At 41.9% G+C, this 19,675-nt stretch overlaps 1 protein-coding gene across 1 annotated transcript in view; it reads left to right on the forward strand.

Annotated features, from left to right (window-relative positions):
• The window catches only part of LRP2 (LDL receptor related protein 2), a 207,185-nt gene that overhangs the window by 120,660 nt on the left and 66,850 nt on the right, over window positions 1–19,675 (forward strand). The window contains exons 36-42 of the mRNA XM_075070134.1: window positions 542–755; window positions 3,651–3,890; window positions 4,456–4,644; window positions 6,157–7,077; window positions 8,371–8,536; window positions 10,041–10,199; window positions 17,871–18,160. Of these exons, the coding sequence (XP_074926235.1) occupies window positions 542–755; window positions 3,651–3,890; window positions 4,456–4,644; window positions 6,157–7,077; window positions 8,371–8,536; window positions 10,041–10,199; window positions 17,871–18,160 (2,179 nt within the window). The remainder of the gene's footprint in view (window positions 1–541; window positions 756–3,650; window positions 3,891–4,455; window positions 4,645–6,156; window positions 7,078–8,370; window positions 8,537–10,040; window positions 10,200–17,870; window positions 18,161–19,675) is intronic.

Raw genomic sequence — 19,675 nt, forward strand, 5'->3', positions numbered from 1 at the left:
TTTGTGGGATACACCAGATTCCACTTGGCCTTGGATTGTCTAAAACAGGGAGAAATCCCTTCCCCCCCTCTTTGTGGGATACACCAGATTCCACTTGGCCTTGGATTGTCTAAAACAGGGAGAAATCCCTTCCCCCCCTCCTGACTTTTAAACAATCCAGTTCTCTGATTGGTCCTCTGGTCAGGTGTTTGGTTACCCTTTCCAGGTAAAAGAAACTTAACCCTTACCTTACCTATCTACTTATGACAACTTGTGTGTGTTAATGAGACATGGGTGAATAATATTTTTACTGACAGGAACTTTGCTCTTATATAATTATATCTTTTTTATTTTCTCCAAAGTGTCTTTTATTTTAGATTGTCATAAGCTGTTTTGAAAAATGACAAGTTTGTTAAATTTTAATAGAAAGAAAATAATAGTTCTCAAAAAAACCCAACCACAACTCTAGCCCCAAACCCGAGAAAAATGCATAGATTTCTGTTCACAGAAAGAGTTTATCAGCATGTATAAAATTCTAATGAAATTCTAACTGATCTCTTAGATTGAAAAAGGCAATGTGGATGGTACAAATCGTGTGACCCTGGTTCTTCATCTCTCTCACCCATGGGGAATCGCTGTCTATGATTCCTTTCTGTACTATACTGATCGAGATTATGAGGTCATTGAGCGCGTTGACAAGTCCACTGGAGCGAACAAAATGGTGATGAGAGACAATGTTCCAAGACTGAAGTGCCTACGAGTGTATTATAGAGACAGTGAGTATTTTCTACAATTTAAAGAGGCAGTGTCAGGAAGTCTATATTTTGAAAAATCTACCATCCTCAAAACAAGAATCTGAAACATTATTAAATTGCCAACAAGACGACGTGGCAAACTGCAGGCCATAAATTAGTCAGGTGGTGGTTTGGGTTTCTGAGAGCATCTTACACATCATACAGGTGCATAGAAGTGTATATAGCCGCATGCCTCAGCTTTACAGTGTTTGCTCATTTATTTTCAGTCAAATTACTAACATATACAAGAGTCATGTTTTACAAGAGCATTCCTTTGAAACCAAATTAAGTGGGTAGGGCTAATTTTAGACTTGCCAGCTTTGATGGTATGTTGATAAAACTTGAATTTACTTATGGGATGTGCAGCAGGATTTATATATGTCTTTAACACAACATTTTAGTGCTATTTTGTGTTTGTAGTTATGAGATAAATTAATGTTATTGCATTGTCAAATATTTCTATAGTTCTTGTGTAGGTATCTCTATTTTAAGAGTTTCAAGATATTTATTGGAGCTCAGAGGAGATGATCATAGTGGCCCTTTCTGGCCTTAAAATGTATGAATGTAGTTTAGGGTTGTTTTTGTTAGTTTTGATTTCAGTACGATTTCTAGTAGTACGGTATGGAAATAATTCAGGTACATTAACTTTCACTGCTCTGTATTAACATAGGCTGAGTTAACTTTTTCTGGAAGAGAAGGGAGTTCTGGTTGATTGTAGAGATCTTTCTCACACGCATAGTTGAGATCTGAACTTCCACAATGTCCAATGGTGTTATGCTCTAGTTTTGACGTTGGGCTCATTGCTAGTTAGTTTATTCATTTCTGTGTTCAAATGTCCTCAAGTAATTTGTAGAACTAGTTGATTAATTCACAGTGAATAATATTTTGCTATGAATTTTAGCATCCTTTTCTACTTGCAAATTGTCCATGAGCAGTTTTCAGTTTTCTCCAGTATGTTACTTTTTCAAAATTATTCCCCATATAATTTCTGTGAATAAATCTCTGTATTTTATTAGATTATTTGGTATTGAAATATGAAATGCAATCCATGTGGTTAATTTTCATAAGAAGCATTGATCAGATGATGGTGTCTCTGTTTTCTGACTGAAAGAGCACAATTTATTGAAGTAAATTTCTGTGGAAATGTCTTTCTGAATTCAAAATTCAGTTTCTCTGAATGTTCTGATATTTATGTAAAATTCTGTTTTCACAAAAATTCCTGGATATAACCTCATATGCTTGAATATTCTCAGGAATAGAACACAAAGGGGTATGAATACGTGCAATGCAAATTTAGTTTTTTTATTTGAGGACAATCACATGAGGCATTTCCCAGCTCTAATAATTAGTTGTGCGGTTATCCAGTTAGGATTTTGCTGTTGCATCTGTTTTTACAGTAAGTTTACAGCTGTAACTTTAACTGAATAATTCATTCTGGAATTTCATGAGCTAGTTTACTTCAAATGTATATGAGTCATATCTGATCCTGAAAAAATATGCTCTACTGAAGATCTCTTCATCTTAGGTGAGAGGAGTCCAGACGCTTATTTTATTATTAATATTTATTTGCCACAGTTCAAAATGATTAAGATTCTTACTATTGCTACTTATTGTTATTAGTCACTTTCCTGATAAGCTTGTGGCATATATACATTTTATTCTAGAACAATGAGAGTTTGTAATGAACAGCTGCACTATTTTTTAAATGTCATTTCTGATTCTATAAGGATATATATTCAGTTGGCATGTGGAGTTCCAGATCTTTCATCAGACATGTTGCAGGCTCATTAGTGTGTAAGTTACTCTTATGGGTTAGACTCAATACAATCTCAAGCTGAAGTATTGTTTTGAGACAGGACAGTTTTACAGAATCTAGCCCCAAATAAAGCCCTGACACACCTTCACTCTAGATTTTTATTTCTAACCTCAGTATTAATCCTTTAAATAATTACGGTCCCAATCAACAAGGTACTGAAATGTGTGTAAAATTTTAAGGTGTGGGGAACTACTCATGTACTTTAAAGTTAGCAGTGTGCTTAAGTAGCTTACTGAATTGGGGCCAAAATGTCTCTTTCAGTGAATACCTACTTTTGACCACAATAGATTAAATTTCTACTAAAAACAAACCTGTCAAACAAAGAGAAGGAAATAGAGTTTAAAATGCACTATTGCATGGTTTGTGCTGCTGTCAGTGGTAGTGATCCATCATCTTCTGACTTCACATGCATCAAAATTCAGTTAATATTGAATGTTAGACATTAAGCTTAAAAAACCAACAAAAAAACCACCCCCCAAACCATAGCCCACTCAGTTAACTGGGCCAGAACGTCTATAGAAATCTATTAGTGGTCACAAATTGGATTTTTCTCTTTTTGGCCTCCTAGTTAATATGAATGATTCTCTGTTTTTAAGTATGCTTATATTGAACTCTGAGAGCCATATGTGGTCTCCAATTCCTCTTCTTTTTTCTTTTTTTTAAAGACATGCATGACATAGGACAGTCTTTTTTAGAACTCATGGATCATTTGGACTGATCCATTCTTATTAAATAGAGAAACATGTAAATAGATGGAAAACAGTTTTTCAGGAGATTCTTTAAAATAAGAGTTGGGGGTGGGTGGGAGAGGGAGGTGATTCTGTTAAAAAAAAACAGTGGTGGGGAGGAGGGATAGCTCAGTGGTTTGAGCATTAGCCTGCTAAAACCAGGGTTAGAAGTTCAATCCTTGAGTGGGCTATTTAGGGATCTCAGGCAAAAATTTGTCTGGGGACTGGTCCTGCCCTGAGCAGGGGGTTGGACTAGATGATATCCTGAGGTCCCTTCCAACCCTGATATTCTATGATTGACATTTTACATGCATCTGTTTCTTTCTGACATAGATTCAGCTGGTTCCTCAAATGGCTGCAGTAACAATATTGGAGTTTGTCAGCAGCTTTGTCTCCCTATGCCTAGTGGACTATTTTCCTGTGCCTGTGCCACTGGCTTCCAGCTAAATCCTGATAACAGGACCTGTTCCCCATATAGTTCCTTTGTAATTGTTTCCATGCTGTCTGCAATTAAAGGATTTAGCTTAGAGACATCTGATCACTCTGAAGCCATGGTGCCATTGGCAGGAAGAGGTATGTGAAGGTTGTAGTAGATGAGAAAAATCTCTTTATGTCTATTGTGGTTATTTTCTGTTAAAGATTTGTAATGCTCTGGTGATTGCTTATCTGACATATGGTATACTTAACAACAAGACTAATATACTGAATGAGAATATTGCCTAGGCATCATGCCATGGAGGTAAGGAATGTATAAAATTCAGTGGCAGTACTGATCTCCACATAAAGGTCTAAATTTTCAGAAGACAACTGCTTTTTGCAGATGTAGTTTGTGAGTTTAATTTTAGCACACTGTAATAATCAGACTTTATTAGTTTAATATTCTCATACACTATTTTAAATATTGAACTGTGGAGCTATAATAATACAATGCTCTGCACATTAACAGAGAAGCCAGTTATATGATCTTATCTAAATGTTTACATATAAAGAGTACCACGGCAATGTAAATTGATGGTAGATTTTATGCCATCAGATTGTAAACCTCAATTCACTTGTCATTGCAAACAACATAAACCACAAATTTTAAATAAAATACTTTATATTAAAAATAATTGATTGCTTTTTAAAAATGTTTCAGGACGAAATGCACTTCATGTGGATGTTCACATGCTTTCTGGTTTCATTTACTGGTGTGACTTCAGCAGCACTGTTTCTTCTCAGAATGCAATACGTAAAATTAAGCCGGATGGTTCTTATTTTAGAAACGTTATTACAAATGGAATAGGACAAAATGGAATCCGTGGCATTGCAATTGATTGGGTAGCAGGTAAGCAGAACTGCTGCACAGCTGAATTTATAATAAAGGTTTCTCTGTATACGTTGTTGGAATCTTTAGACCAATTAGTTTTATAGAAAAAAAACTCGTGGACACATTTCAGAGGGAAACCATGTGTGCTTTTAGCTAGAGCTGTATATGCAGAGTGGTTTTAAAATGAAAAAAATGTGTGAAGGGCAGCAGTCCCATTGATTACAGTGGGAGCTGAATGAACAAAGTAGAGGACAGAATTTGGCTTTAAGCTGTAGACTTAAAACCATACTTTCCAATTAATACTACAAGTTAAATCAAACAGCAAGTTATAATTAATGCAAATACCAACTTTTTAGAAAGCATTTATTAGTTTAACACTAAACAGGAGATCTTTGTCAAGTGCATACATTTGTTTTTGTTTCTTTGGTGTAATTCCTTCTGGGTGTGTCTACACTGCACCCGCCTGTTGGTAGTGTGTGGTGCACATACACATGGGTATAAGTAGCAGTATAGATGGTGAGGCATGGCTTAGGTTAGTAGACTACAGACATGCCTGAAGGGTGTGGGCATGTACCTGACTGTGTACCCTACATGGCTCTCTACACGCCCAAACCCTGCTTCCCCATCTAAACTGCAGTTTTTAACAGCGTAGTGTCATGCTGCTGGAGCCTTTCCCTGCTCCAGGAAAAGACTCCAGTTGTGTAGAAAGATTCTTCCAGCTCCTTCCCCACTGCAGAAACTCTTCACCACTGGGAAAGTCTCCAGCAGCTCCCATCCTTGCTGCGGGGAAAGACTCTGGCAGTGGGGAAAGGCTCTGCCAGCTCCCTGCTGCTAGAGCCCTTCTCCACAGAAGGGAACGACTCCAGCAGTGGGGAATGGCTCTTGCAGGGGAAGGCTGTGGGGAAAGACTCAGCCTTTCCTCACCTCAGTGAAAGGCTCCATCAGCAGGGAGCTGCTGAAGCATTTCCCCTCTGCCTTCCCTCTCCCAGAGCCCATCACGGGTGTATGTAGCTACACACCTCAAGGTGGATGTGGAGTGCTTTTCACTGTGGCATGTATTACACATATACTGCTTGCCACCAACAGTGGTGTATATATAAACGTAGTGTCTTTAGTTTCCAATAAAATACTAAGGAAAAATTTTAATGTTGATTTGAAGCCATGTAATAAAACAAGACCTTTGAACTAAATACATTTTGTTATATGAAACTATGATGATGACCTATATGAATGGGCCAAATTCTGTCTCAGTTATGCCTGTGCAGCCCACTGAAGTTATTACGGATGGATGAATGAATCAAGGACAGAATTTGAACAACGTTATTTTGTGGTATCGTTTGTCTAATTCTTTACAGTTAGGCATCTATATTTAAAGTTCTTTCCAAGGAAGCAAATGCCCTAACTGGCTAAATACTTGGGTTTTTGCTTATCATAATTTTATGATTCATTTTATGATCACCGGTTGAAGGTATCAGATTGTGTTTCTCTGGTTTTGAATTAAATTGTATTTAACATTTTTTTTAAATACAGGAAACCTTTATTTTACGAACGCTTTCCTGACAGAGACTTTTGTAGAAGTTTTGCGTTTAAACACTTCTTATCGACGTGTTCTCCTGAAGACCACAGTGGATATGCCAAGGCATATAGTAGTGGACCCAAAAAACAGATACCTCTTCTGGGCAGATTATGGACAGAATCCAAAGATTGAACGTGCGTTTCTTGACTGCAGCAACAGAACAGTGCTTGTGTCTGAAGGCATTGTCACACCACGTGGCTTGGCAGTAGATCACAGCAATGGCTATGTTTATTGGGTTGATGATTCTTTAGATATGATTGCAAGAATTCAGCCTGATGGGGGTGAAACAGAAATTGTTCGCTATGGTAGTCGCTACCCAACACCATATGGCATCACTGTCTTTGAAAATTCTATGATCTGGGTGGACAGGAACCTGAAAAAAGTCTTCCAAGCCAGCAAAGAGCCAGGCAACACTGAGCAGCCAACAGTTATACGAGATAATATTAATTGGCTAAGAGATGTTACCATTTACGACAGCCGTTTTCAACCACAGTCTCCCCTCAGTATCAACAACAATCCTTGTTTGGAGAACAATGGAGGTTGTTCCCATTTGTGTTTTGCCTTGCCTGATCTGCAGACACCTAAATGTGGGTGTGCCTTTGGCACACTAGGAAGTGATGGAAAGAGATGTTCCATTTCAACAGATGATTACTTGATTTTTGCCCTTGAGAATGCGCTTAGAAGCATACAGCTCGATCCTGAGAATCACAGCCCCCCATTTCGCACAGTGAATGTGTTAAGAACTGCAGTGGCTCTAGATTTTGACAGCATGAACAACAGAATATATTTTACACAAAGTTCTCCAGCTGGGACAGGAAAAATCAGTTACGTTAATATTTACCCAGGAACTGGCACTCCAACTATAGTTGCATCAGGTAAATGCCATTAAACTTGATCTAAACTAACAAGATATTAGCAAGATAGGCTTATAGCACCTGATTACTAGTTAAATAATTACGGTATGTTTATTCTAATGATCAAGACAGATTGTTGAGTTAAGATATTCTCTTGAAAGCTTCTGTTGACATTTCTGTTTAGTTTTTCCTCCTTTCAGGTTCTTACTTCATCTTTATCAGCACTCACGCAAACTATGAAAGTATAAGATTAGTTAGTAGTATTATTGTTTGTTTCCAGCAGTTCCCATAATGTAATGAGCACTGAACCAACATATGGGAAGGCATAGTCCCTGCCCCAAAGAACATATAATATAAAAGCACAAAAGAGACAGATGAAAGGTTAGCTGGATGTAGCGTAGAAGCAGAGTGGTCAAGGTGGTGTTTGACCTTGGTCTTGGTAATACAGTGTTGGGTAACACAATGTTCTGAGTTTTTAATTTTTTTTTAATTACTGTAGAATATCTGCAATTTCCTGTCAGCCTTGGCATTACCAGTCTTGAAGGTGTCACAGGAAGTGGGTCTTCAACAGAGATTTCATTGTGGGATGGGTATAGTGATGTTGCAGACCAGCTCAGAGAAGGCGATCAGTGCAGGATGGGGTGGAAGAAGACACGGAGAAGGGAAAAAGCTTGAAAAGAGCTACAGGGTGTTTTGAGAAAGCAGAGCTACTCACCATAATTGCTGAGTTACGCTGTTTGTTCATACTGCGCCAGGTCCTCAGATCCTTAGCAAAGGCTCAGCTCTGCCTTTTCAGCATAGCCCAGTGGTGGGGGTGGGGGTGGGGCTGCACCTCCCCTAGGAGAGCTCAAGGAGGGATTCTGTCTTGGAATCCTTTCCAGGGGCACAACTTACTGCCCTGACTGCTTTGGTCCCACTGCAGGGTGGCTGGAGAGAGAAGGTAGGGCAATGTCTCTGCCTCTTCTCCACCCTTCTCTGCTTCCTTTGGAGCACTGGGCGCTCCCAGAGTAGTAATGCGGGAGAAGTCCCTGCACTTTGTGGAGGCTAGAGACTGCAATTTGTCTTGCCCTTCAGTAGGCCATACAAGTGTCTGAGAGGAAGGGCTCCTTGCCCATTGACAGAACCCATCCCCACTGCGTGCCCTTGTAAGGGCCTGTTTCTTAGATTTTTACTTAGGCAAACACCCACTGAAGTCAATAGGATCTTAACTGGATAAGTACCTCAGGATTTGGCCTGTTATGATGGTGATGATTTGGTGAAGTGCATGGCAATGTTTCAGAAAGTTCTAATGAAGAGATGTTCTCCTTTCTTAAGGTTTGGGAACTCCAGATGGCATAGCCTTTGACTGGATCAGTAACAGAGTTTATTACAGTGACTATTTGAACCAGACTATCAGCTCAATGGCTGTGGATGGATCTAACCGCACAGTGATTGCCCGTGTTCCACGCCCCAGAGCTATTGTACTAGATCCTTGCAGAGGGTACGTCTTGCTCTTTTTCTTCTAAAGTTTTCATTAAAATTGTAGTTCTACATTAGCAGAGGCTGGTAACGCTGCTGATAGTTAAGGGTGCCTGACATTTCCCATTGCTGGGCCCATTTGGCAGAGAGATCACCCTGCTTTCAGCAATGTGGCTTTTTTTTTTTATTTTTTTTTTTGCTGTTTCTGTGAGAAACTGTCCACATTTGGTCTTTGAAAAATCTGAGTTTGCTCATGTTTAGTAGAGACTTTTAAAGAGTTTGGCAGCCAAATTCCCTGAAGATTTTGCTAGTACTGGACATGCATCCAAGGCTGCAGGGCTGAGCAGGACTTCCCTTGCAAATGCTGTTTCTGGCAGCTGTGGTGCTGAGCACCAGAACTGAGAGCTCCTATGAACCCTGGCTCCTCCTGCTGGTGCCCATGCAGTGTAGAGGAGGAAGTGGAGGGGTCAGAATTAAGGTTGCACGGGGATCCTTAATTCTGGCATTTTCTAACTTCTGAGTGTTTGACTTTGCAACTTCAATATTCTTTATTTGTAGTTTTTTGGATGTAGTAATATAAGATTAAATTTAGATACAGACCTTCTTTGATACTTTGCTTTGTCAACTAAATTTCAAAAAGACAAAAGCAATGGCACTCCCAGGTAAATGGTGGGGGTACAGTGGAAGCAATACTATTTTTAGAAGAGAAATAGAGGAGAAGCAAAAATGCTGTAAGTTTGGAAATGTGTGGCCTGGAAGATAACAGCTTGAGGGAACTATGTGAATTGCACAGAGTTCTGTGTTCTGTTCCTGGCCAGTGCAACAGAAGGTGCATGTATATTCAGATATATGCAGGCAATATGAGACAGTGCTTTGCAGGTGAAAGCAGAGGACCCACAGGAGACTCCTTCACCTGATAGTGAATGCTAGCCCATCTGGGTAGGTGCCAGGAAGATCTCTATACCAGCAGGAAGGAGAGGCATCCATCACCAGATATTGTCAAACTAGACAGAGAAGATAATGGGAAGGCATCCGTCCACCACTTAGCTAAGCTGAGCAGAGGACCAAGCGGTGGTTGTTCAAAATAAGGCTTCTCTGAGAGTAGCATGTCCCTAGGATTAGTTGACACACCAAGGAAATCTACCTATTTAGATTCCTATATGGTCTCAATACCCTGTACTATCCGAGTGCATCACAAGAATTCATGAATTTATCCTCACATCAGCCCTTTAAAGTAGGAAATAATGTTATTAGCACTATTTTGCAAATGGAGAAACCACAGGAGAGAAATTCAGTGACTTTTCCAAAGTCACATATGGAGTGGTGGGGCTCCAGTGGGTCTTCGTGTGGGTGCAGGGATCCTTGCTATTGTAGAATCAGGGTTCTAGTTGATGGAGATAGTTCTTCCCTCACAGCTGACTCTTGACTTCAGTAGAAGAGACCAGGAGGGATGTCTCTTATGAAATAATTGAGTCCTGTGGGTTTTGTTTGCCAAAGAGATAACTTTGCAATTGTCTGATTGATAGATACATGTACTGGACTGACTGGAGTACCAATGCTAAAATAGAACGAGCTACACTTGGAGGAAACTTCAGAATACCTATTGTAAGCACCAATTTGGTGTGGCCAAACGGACTTACCCTGGACTATGAGGAAGAGCAGCTTTACTGGGCTGATGCACATCTGTATGTATCTATCTAATCTGTGGTAGAATTTTTAAAAGAAGTATATTATTACACTTTACTCTTAGAGCTCAGATTTTTTTCTCCCTTTTTCCTCACTTCAGATGCATTTGGTAGCATTGTATACTAGGGCCCATTAATAATCATTTAATAGTTTTTAAATTCCATTGTGAAAAGTAATCAGTAAGTACATACTGTAGTACTGTAATTGATTAACCACATGGTTTTTTCTGTCTTATACCATATAAACAAAATTGTAGGGACCAAATTCTACCACCATTACTCAATCAAAACTTCCATGACTTCCTTGGCAGTTTTGATTGATTAACTAACAAATCTTAGAATTGACTTGTGATTTCAAGAACAATGTATGTTAGTAATTTGCAGGCACATATAATTACTGGGTTTCCTGAAATTCCGAGGGAGCTAAATTTACTCTAATGTTGTGCTAGCTCATTTGTCTTATTCTTAATACAGTATTTTAGCATCTTCTCTGATCTGTACATTGCTTCTCCACAGCTTCTCTCCTCATTCATCACTAATTGGCAATGCCTCTCACCGCAGCATTTGGAGATGGTCCAGTGTTGTTGCTGGAGGCTCTGGGGCTAAGCCCTGCCCATCAGCTCAGGTCACCAGAATTTCTGCCTTCAGCAGCAGAGCAAGTTAGTTGTTCAGTCTCTCTCAGCCACTTTGTTTTCTAAGTTTAAATTTTTAATAGTGACAGCATTTCAGCTTCTGTGTGTCTCTGGCTCTCCTGAGGTAGGGAGTCACTGGAGCATTGAGGCTGTAACCCTTGGGGTTCCCCAGTACAGCGTCTTTTCCACAGCTTCCTCTACCTCCTTCCTCCCATCACAGCAGCAGAGAAGCCTTGCAGGCATTGAACCAAGTCCAAGAAGTGCTGTACCCAGCTTTTCAGGAGTCTTGGAGGATGAGCAATGCTCTGCTGCCTCTAGCTGCTGACCGTCACTCTGCCAGGGCATGAGGCTGGAGAAGGCGAGCAATGTCCTGCAGCTGTAAGCTACTGACCCTTGCACTGCTAGGGAATGGGGCTTTGCATTGGACAGCTGTGTAGGGTGTCAGTTCTTGCCTGAAGCTGCAACTCCACCATGGACAAGGTGGATGTCAGACAAGGGCATGAGGATTCTGACAGAGAGGAAAACCCATCACAGCCTGCCCCGGAGTAAGACTCTGGTCTCAAAAAGGCAAAAGCAAGCATCCCATTCATAAGGCAGTGATTAATGTAGTTAACGAGCAAGTGGTATAAAACCCAGAGTTTAAACCCTTTCTCCTTTGCCTTCCCTCCATGAAGAAGCATTTGTTGGGCTTTTCTCCTCACAGGTGCTCTGTATCAGGATCCCCCCGGCCTGCTTTTGTCAGGGCATGCAGATGCCTGGTGCACTCATGGAGCTCTGCTTCAGGTGGCAGCAGTGTTGCCAGTGCTTAATTTGTGCTAGGCCTTGTCAGTGCTGAGGTCTGGCACCTCTAGGCTTGGCAGTTCATAGCCCCAGCACCTTGGGGCTTGTCGCGTCAGTTATGAAAGTTAAAAAATTGTTTGAGCCCTGGCACCTCTTGCATTACAAATTAACCACTGCGTGTTGCTGATCCCTGAAGTTCAAAAGTCTGATCCTCCAAAACTTTGAGATTGTCTCTCTCCCCAAGAAAGACCAAGATAAATTTTTCATCTTAAGCCAACAAATTCCTCAGCATGACAAAGATGACATGAGCATTTGTACATGAGAGATCAAACTTCCTGTATAAGACACTTTCTTTCAGTCTGCCGTCTGCATCCAGAGTCCTAAGAAATAGCTGGAAATAGTCACAGCACATCTATGCCCATGCACGGACAACATCACAACCTGTGCCCTGTTCAGAGAAACAGACTTACTCAGAATTTGCCAGCTGCTGGAAAAAGTTCAGCCCCACTACTTCATCAAAATCAAGAAAAATCTTTTGAGCCCAGTGCAGAAAATTGTTCAACCAGAGGTCAAAATAAGCATGAGTCTGACTGTAATTTTACCATTATGGTAAATATTCAAAAAGATACAAACTTTCTTGCATTAATCATTTCCTGGTGGTGCTTATCCATAACCAATAGTCTCTAGTGAATGTATTTGCTGGTATCAATCATCTGTATTATCCCCCGAGTGGGATTTCACACAATCTGTCTCCAGATAGTCCTTCTAAGAACATGGTACCACTGAGGGGACGTAATACAAAATTAACCACCATTCCTGAATCATATCTATATCTCTCCTTGTGGGCAGATAAGTACAAACAACATGCTGAAAATCAAATCAGTTTTCCCTATAGACCATTGCACACTTGCTATGAAAGGAAACCTTGCAGGGTCAGAAGCATACCTGGAAGACAAGATGACCCAAGGATTCTCGTCCCGCACTCAGAAAAAGGAAAGCATGCAGGTCTCTCAAGGTCGCTCCTGGAGCGGTACCAGTTTCCAGTATCTCAGAGTGCACATCCTTTTAGTTCACTTCAACAGCTCTGTCAGTGGTGTGTGAACACAGCCATAATGTTGGTTTTGCGGGATCAGACTAGTGATCCATCAAGTCTGGTGTACTGTCCCAGTACCATATCCTTTAGATGAAGGTGCAAGAAACTCTATAGAGGGAAATTATATAACTTGCCTGTAGGGGAAGTTTTGTTTTAACTCCCATTAGTTAAAGCTTTGTTTATGCTCTGAAGCATGAGTGTTTATACCTAAGGCTGCGAGTTTGTCATGGAAGTCATGGATTACGTTACTTTCTGTGACCTCCGTGACTTCTGTAGTGGCCTGTGTGCCTGGCTCAGGGGCAGCTCAGGAAGCCCGGCTGCTGCTGGGGCAGCCTTGGGCCCCCGCGTCCCAGCCAGCAGCAGAGTTTGGGTATGGGAGGGGGCAGAGGGTTGGGGTACCAGATGGGGTGAGGTGGGCTCTGGGCAGCGGTTACCTGGGGGGCTCCCTGGAAGTGGTGACATCCCCCTCACTCAGCTGTTAGGTGGAGGCATGGCCAGGTAGCTCTGCACTCTGCCTCTGCCCAGAGCACTGGCTTCGCAGAACCCATTGACGTGGAGTCAGGTAGATAGCCTTCTGGCCCTGCCTATCCCCACATCCCAGCACCAGCAGGGGTCCCAGGCTGTGTGCCCGTGCCCAAGCATCCAGCCCCACCCCCACCGCTGCCATCCATGCCCAACCCAGCACCAGTGGGGGTTCAGGCTGTGTGCTTCTCCCCAAGCATCCATCCCCACCCCCACCACCACCCGCACCTCCCCCAGCACCCGTGGAGCCCCTGGGCAGCCCCCTCGCAAGTTTTATTCACTAGTATTTTTATTAAAAGTCATGGACAGGTCACGGGCTGTGAATTTTTGTCTACTGCGCGTGACCTACCCATGACTTTTACTAAAAATATCTATGACTAAAATGTAACCTTATTTATACCCCTTCCAAAACCAGGGAATAACCAGAGGTCAGAAGTTTCCCTGTGACAATGGAAATAATGTCACGGGTAGAGAAAAGTCTTCTACCTTTCAAGAAGGTTCACGTAAAGGATGTGTAAAAGAGGAAAAAGGAGGGTTGAAGTCCTAATCCTCCACGGGTCAGAAGGCACTTTATATTTGATAGACAACTGAGGAACCTTCATTACACCTGCTGAAAGACTCCTCGTTCATCTGGACCTGGACAACCTACAATTAATAGCCTGGGCATAGGAAGAGAAGTGCAGTTCAGCAGGGTTTCTCCATTAGTCTCATTGATACATTTTGGTATCCAGACAGAATTTAACCAGCAAAATTTATTAGGTCAAATTTCATTTCAGGTGTGAGGGGGTGTGGTAATATAGCCTCCCAGTCCCAGACCTGAACTTTAGCGTCCACAATCTGGTCCTGTCCCAAACCTAGACTTTTGCGTCCAAAATCTGGGGGCTTACCTGAAACTCCCCCAAGCTCACTACCAGCTTGGATATTCTCGCTGCCACCAGATCAGGAATTGAATGGGGCCTGATCCCCCTTTCCTCTCTCTGGTGTCCCAACCCTCCCTTGGGGGGACACCCGATTCAAATGCCTGGATGCTAAAGCAGGGGAAAAAATCCCTTCCCCCCTCCTCCAGGCTTACAAAACCGGTTTCTCTGCTTCCCAAGAAGAAAGCGTTCTCTGCCCTCAGACAATTGAGATGCAAAATACCGACAGCTTGGCTTGCCTTTCGTGCCTGCTTTCTCCGTGAGGGAGACAGATACCTGATATAGAGGTGATTCTTTTTCTCTTTCCCCGTAGCCTGCTCTTTCCCTGAAAGCACTAGAAATAGCCACAGCCTGGCTTTTCCCTTCCCTTGCCTCCCTAGGCAAAAGAAACTTCCACATGTTTAAAAGAAAAGTTTATATAAAAAAAGAAAGAAAATATAAAACAATATATCTTGCATTAGAAGAATATTCAATACAGGCTCTTGCTTATAAGAAGATGATGGAGGAAAGTTCTGATTTAAAAACTAGACCGCTCTAAACCAGTCCCAACACAATCCACATTACATGTAAATACAACCTCCCAAGTCCCTCAAATAGCCGAATTGCTGGAGGTTCCTTTGTACTCGACAGATGTGTAGAAGGACACTTGGAGATAAGATGCAGTTAGGAGGAAGCTTGTTAACTCACAGCCGAGAAAACAACAAAAGACACAGCCATCCACATCTATCGGTACACCAAAGCTCCTCATAGCCGAATTGCTTTGGGGTTTCTTTGTACTCACAGACTTTTGGTATAATATTTGAAATAAGAAGGAGTTAGGAGGAAACCTTGTTTACTCACAGCCGAGAAAACAAAAAAAGACCCCGAGTATCCAAATTCCCGCCCCTGACTTTTAAACAATCCAATTCTCTGATTGGTCTCTGGTCAGGTGTTTGGTTACCCTTTCCAGGTAAAAGAAACTTAACCCTTACCTTACCTATCTATTTATGACAGGGGGAACAGAAGGCACTTTGAGGCAAGTATAATCTCTTTGTTATTTATTTGTACTGTGCCTAGCAAATGGGGCCCTGGCCACTAATTTACTACAAACAATTAATAACTATCACAAAGTTCTGGTGATCTGAGCTACATTACAGGTTTTCCCAGATGGCTGGTCAGAATCCAGCAACCAAATATCATAAAAAGGTGTGTACCAGCCCTGGCAGTGTTCTTTATGGAGGTACACCAGACTCTCCACTGAGTATTGTCAAGTGTCAAGATTCATCAGACTGGACAAGCTAGACAAGCTTGTGTGCAGCTTTTCTTCTTGCCATTACTTCCAAAGGACAGGGTTGGAATTAGTTCCTCTATCTGTACAAGAATGACATAGCTGTTGTCAAGTGGAAAAGGTTATTCTTGTAGCTCTAGAAATAATTCTGACCAAGATTAGTTCATCTTTCCACAACTCCTGTGAAACTGTTTCCATCATTTTGTTCCAGTCCTTACACTCCCTTGGAAAGTTGTGGCATAAATGGGCGTTCTCAAAACGTCTCATTCTATCCAAAATGCCAACTAGGACCTCAAACTTGCTGCAGGCAAGGCATTAAAATCCTTCACCGGTTGACATCCTAGGCATCTGGGAGACTACTTATGGAGTACGAATCAAGGTGCCCTCAGAAGGTCCCTATTGGCATTGTGGGGAAAAGTGTCTGAGCCTCATCTAAAGAAGATTTGCAAAATAGATTTTTATTGCTCTGCAGAGGGAGTCTTTTGGTAGAAAGGTGCTATTGGGTTGGTTCCCACATAATTCCTTAAATTACAAAGCTTTTGCTTTACATGGGATAATTTGAATGTCTGTCTGTTATTCATCTTGTAATAATAATTAAAATTTTGCTTTATCTTCCCTTCCTCCATTTCTGTGATTCACTGCTTGTTACTTCCCATTCGTGATGAAGGAGGAGAGAAGCCATGCAGCAGAAGGAGAAGTTTCTTACATGATAAATTTCTTCTGTCAGCAGCTTCTCTCCTCATTCAGCCTACCCTAGTAGTCTGATGTATGGCCAGAATGCAATTTGTAACAGTTGAAATGTTTCTTTAAGGGAGACTTAAACATACAATTGTCCTAAGATTAGCTAATGTAAGTTCATGTTGTTCACTTAATGGTAATGATTGGTTATCTGCTTTTACAGCTTTGGAAGAGCTCTTCTGGGCGTTAAATGGAAGGGCGGGACTTAGTCCTAGAGCTGCAACATTGAGCCCCCCTCTGGACACTGGGAATTTTATTGTTTACAGTGTCATTTTCAGAAAACCGTTCTGTTCCATTGGCAGTCTACACACAAACATAGCTTTGCTACCAGTATTTCTGTGTATGCGGCCTTGATGGGCCTTGCCTTCCCTTTAACTGCATTGTGAAGAAAGGAGCAAAAGCACCGCAATTGCACAGGCACAGGCGCATCTTTGAAGGAGAGGAGCAGAACTCACATGACCTTCTGTCTCCTGTCACTAAAGCCCTGCCATATGGATAGAACACCTCATTGGGTTGTCTGATCACCAGAATGCTGGGAAATGGAGTCAGGCAGCAGCCCTTACCCGGGGCATAGTACACTCTTCACATTTGCTCTGATTTCTCTAATTCCCCTACACTCCACCCAGTATTTTCTCCTCACTGCTCCCTTTTTCTCTTCTCACTCCCAGCTTCTAGCAATGCCATGCTCCTTTTTTACCAAGCACTTTCTCTCTCCTCCTTGAAATCCCTCCTCAAAATACATTTCTTCTAGAAATCCTTCCTACTTTGTCATCCTTCCTACCAACAATCTTTCCACACCCTCCTTTTTCTGTACTCTTGTGTTTTTTTCTTGTGTGACTTGTCTGCTTGGACTGTAATCTCTGTGAGGCAGGGAACTTATTTAACTATGTGTCTTAAGTGCTGCAAACATTTGTGGCCTGATAAAATGCTTTTACGTAATAATGTACCGGCAACTGTAGCATAAATTGGTTCTTCCTGAAGCAGCGCTATCTGACATCCACTGGAAGCAGGTGCAGGTGGGTCAATAGTGCTGCTCGGGATAGGATGGGTAGACAGTATGGAACAGGGATGTTGCTTGCCACAGGATCTGTTGGGTTGGAGCCTGTATCTCCTGTGGACCCCGGAGGTCCTGCTTCTGTTAGTTCTGCTCATTGTTGCAGAGGGGAGCCTGAACCCAAAGGTCAACAGAGAAGAATTTGTGGTTATTTTATAGCAACTCTTCTTCTTTCGTGTATTTATTCATGGGAAACTTAGCACATAGGTTTATGTATTTATTTTGTATATGATCTGCTATGTATTTCCTGGTAGCATGAATTTGGGTCTTCAGTAGTGGCAAGTAAAAAGACTGTATCTTTCCCGTTCATGGTGCCATTATACGCCTAGTGCAAAGCTACATGAATTTTGAGTCCTTTAAAAGGAAAGAATTCTATCATGAAATTTGTGCTCATTTTGATTATGGGTAGTATAGCTGCTTAAACGTTTTCTTCTAAAAACTAATTGCTTCCAGTACATTATTTTATTAGTGCTTCAAAGTCATTACTTTGCATCATTATTGAGCCAGTAATTTGAAAAGCCCCCGAGACCTCAAACTGTATTTAATAACAAAACTTAGGTAAATATGCTCCAGTATTTAATTGGTAGGAACTGGTCACAGAGTGTAACTAAGTATCTGTTGATATCTGTAAAAGTTCAAAGGCTTTTGTATTTCCTTATTTATTTTAGACAGAAGATTGAGCGATGCTCCCTTTCTGGTTCCAATCGTGAAGTAATCATTAGCACTGCTCTATATCCATTCGCTGTGACCTTGTTTGATCAGCACATTTACTGGACAGATTGGAATACCAGAAGTATTTACCGAGCTAACAAGTACGATGGCTCAGATCAGATTGTGATGATCATGAATCTGCCACAAAGACCAATGGATATTCATGTTTGGTCAAAAAGTAAGCAACAACAGTGCGTCAATCCTTGCAACCAATTTAATGGCGGTTGCAGTCACATCTGTGCACCAGGTAAACTATTATGTTTGATGATAATGTTGACTATAGCAGAACACATAGTATGGTGGAGTGCTAGGTTTAAAAATTACTTAGGAATGGCTGAAATATTTATTCACCTAAACCAGGGAAGGGCAGTTTTAAGGTAGCAGAGCACCACAAAATATCCTGAAAGCCTGAGCAGGCCACACAGATTTTTTTTTTTGAAGATTGAGCCAGGTCACTGAGGGGTACGGTCTTTTAGTAAAGTTGCTGCTGCCTCATACTACTCTGCTTGGCTCTGCTTCCCCTTCAGCCTTTCCGCACCGTGCCACCAAGTTCCAGTTACTGTCTACCCCTTGGATGATTGTTTGGGAGCTGAGAGCCAATCAGGTTTTGGCCATCAGGGAGGAACTAACCAGAATTGGGTGGCATGGGCCAGAGCTGGAGCCTGGTATATGGGTTCCACATGTTGGGGAGCCTGTGTTTAAGGGGGAACAGAGTGAAGGCAGAGACCATGGACTGAGTCACAATGCCACTCAAATTTGGCCCAGCCCCCATCTGTCATGTCAGCAGGGGAGGGGCTCTGCCATTATACCATCCAGCTCTGGTTACTGCCTCCGTATTGGCAGAAGTGTGCCCTGACTTGCCCACCACTAGGAGGGGTCAGGGCTCATGACAGATAGATTGGCTGTGGAAGATGGGAGCCAATGGGAAGGCAGGAACGAGAGCCGGGTGACATGAGCCCTTCCCTGCATGAGTGACAGAGAGGTGGTTGGGCTGGTGAGTAGTGTTGCTCCACTCTGTACTCCCTGTAACCCCTTTCACTTTAAGTGGTTGTGCCTGGTTCTCAGATTTGGGTGGGCCTGGGTGCTACTTGATTGGGCCATGGCCCACCCAGGGCTCTGCCCCTGCTCACTCCCCCCCAAATAATATTTTTACCAGCTGCCTATGGACAGGCCAGATAAAATGATCTGGTGGGCAGGCTGTTTCTCCTGTGCCTACAGTTGCCCATTCCTGGTCGAAACTAAAATATATCTCATTGTGATCCAGACTATACAAACTGAATTTTCTGTGCTAATGTGTTAGCTGCCATTTTGGCTGTCACATCAGGGACTGAACTACATGAGCTGCTACAGTTAGGGCTAAAGCACTCTAGCTAGGGCTGTACCGAACGCCTGTTCTCTCTGGATTCGGCACAGAGGGGACCTATAATACATACTCACCAGTAGATTACACTGAGACCTCAGAATGGTACCACATCACTAAATACTTCATGCTGCAAATTTAAAATGTCATCATAATCTGGATTTCTTTGTCACATGGTATTACAAAATATTTCCGTTACCATTATTTTCCAGACTCTTTCAGAACCCCTTGCCCTACAATCTGTCTGTTTTGTTGTGTTATTTTAAAAACTTTGGCAATTGAAATCCCAATTTCCAATAGAAAATGAGTGAGTTTAATAAGCTGATAATGTTGTACAAGTTTGGCACAAGCTGAAATAGTAAAATACATTAGGAGAGGGATTTTTAAATGCACCCGGGGCAA

This window comes from Chelonoidis abingdonii, chromosome 10, assembly GCF_003597395.2.
Source record: "Chelonoidis abingdonii isolate Lonesome George chromosome 10, CheloAbing_2.0, whole genome shotgun sequence".
In the NCBI taxonomy this organism is placed as follows: Eukaryota; Metazoa; Chordata; order Testudines; family Testudinidae; genus Chelonoidis; species Chelonoidis abingdonii.